Below are 1,194 nucleotides of genomic sequence, written 5' to 3' on the forward strand. Positions count from 1 at the left end.
ACACCCTCAAACGGAAACGCCCAATCTACCAGAAACCGACCAAGAGCATAGCTTATCAGCTCTATTGGAGATCAATTGCAACCTAGAATTCCCCCATCACTAGTACCAGCTCCGTCTCGCGTGGCGTCCCCTACTATTCTATGTTCAGCAATGTCCTTGATCTTAAAGGCCTCATCAACTCTCCCGAAGAGGTTATCAATAGCATCCTCAAATTCACCCCAATCCCCTATACGTTTGGCATGGACTTCAGGGTCGCTGATAAAAACATAAATTTAGTGAACCTCCCGGGAGGAGCCAATATTCCCTCAGAAAAAAACCTGTCGTTGAGCATGAACCCAAATTTCTATACCACACTCCACACAGTAAAAGGATAAATTCTCAAGTCGGAAAAAAACGTCGAAAATTTTCCCACCACGCTCGAATGCATTTCACCTCAAACCGTATATTACAGCTTTTTGAAGAGCTTTCCAAGCAAGTGCTCCACCCGTCTGCCAGCTGCATCGCTCCGCTCACTAATATCCTCGATGCCGGACATGACCGAGTACTCGGTGCCGCTGGGTAGATGCGATGCTGACCTGAACGGCAGTCATTGTCTTGACCACAGCACAGACCTCCCACTGCCTAGGCATAGTCCTCATGAAACTAGGAGGCTGACTACGCTCACTCGACAGGTATAAGGGAAGGCGTTTCACGGAGTAGTGTCGTGTTGTGGCCGGGCGGATCGTACTCTATTAATGTGTGATACACTTATGCCTCTCCGAGTGAGTACGGTAGGGAAACCATGATCATAGATATTCCCATATTATTACATTAGAGCTTTCCTCGTCTTGGCAAGCATCTTCTTAACGAACTCATCTTGCCCTAGGATGCTCTCAAGCTTGGGATCAACCTCTGTGCAGGTGGCCATACGGGCAGGAACAGAAATACTCAAAGATTGCCCTTTGGTGGTTGCCGTCATCATCGAATTCACCCAAAATGCAGCATCGCTCCGCTCGACCCATAAATAATCTCGCTCGCCCGATAATGTAACTTATTTTCGTGTATGAATCAATTCCGGGATATGTGTTGACCCTTTACTCCGGCACGGCTGTCACTGTAAGTGATCGCTATAGTTGACACCTACACGATGTTCAATCTCGCTCGTCTCATTGTCTTCATTAGTGCCTTCTTCGCGACTAGCACCATCGCCTTGAA

General features: G+C 47.7%; 1 protein-coding gene across 1 annotated transcript in view; it reads right to left on the minus strand.

The window, feature by feature from the left end:
- The window catches only part of Pmar_PMAR006852 (hypothetical protein), a gene marked incomplete at its 5' end in the record, with an annotated part of 4,371 nt that extends 3,464 nt beyond the window's left edge, over positions 1-907 (minus strand). Inside the window, 3 exons of the mRNA XM_002788114.1 lie at positions 135-255; positions 450-575; positions 810-907. Of these exons, the coding sequence (XP_002788160.1) occupies positions 135-255; positions 450-575; positions 810-907 (345 nt within the window). The remainder of the gene's footprint in view (positions 1-134; positions 256-449; positions 576-809) is intronic.
- Positions 908-1,194: the final 287 nt, after the last annotated feature.

Source organism: Perkinsus marinus, assembly GCF_000006405.1.
Source record: "Perkinsus marinus ATCC 50983 genomic scaffold scf_1104296928836, whole genome shotgun sequence".
Classification (NCBI taxonomy): Eukaryota; Perkinsozoa; order Perkinsida; family Perkinsidae; genus Perkinsus; species Perkinsus marinus.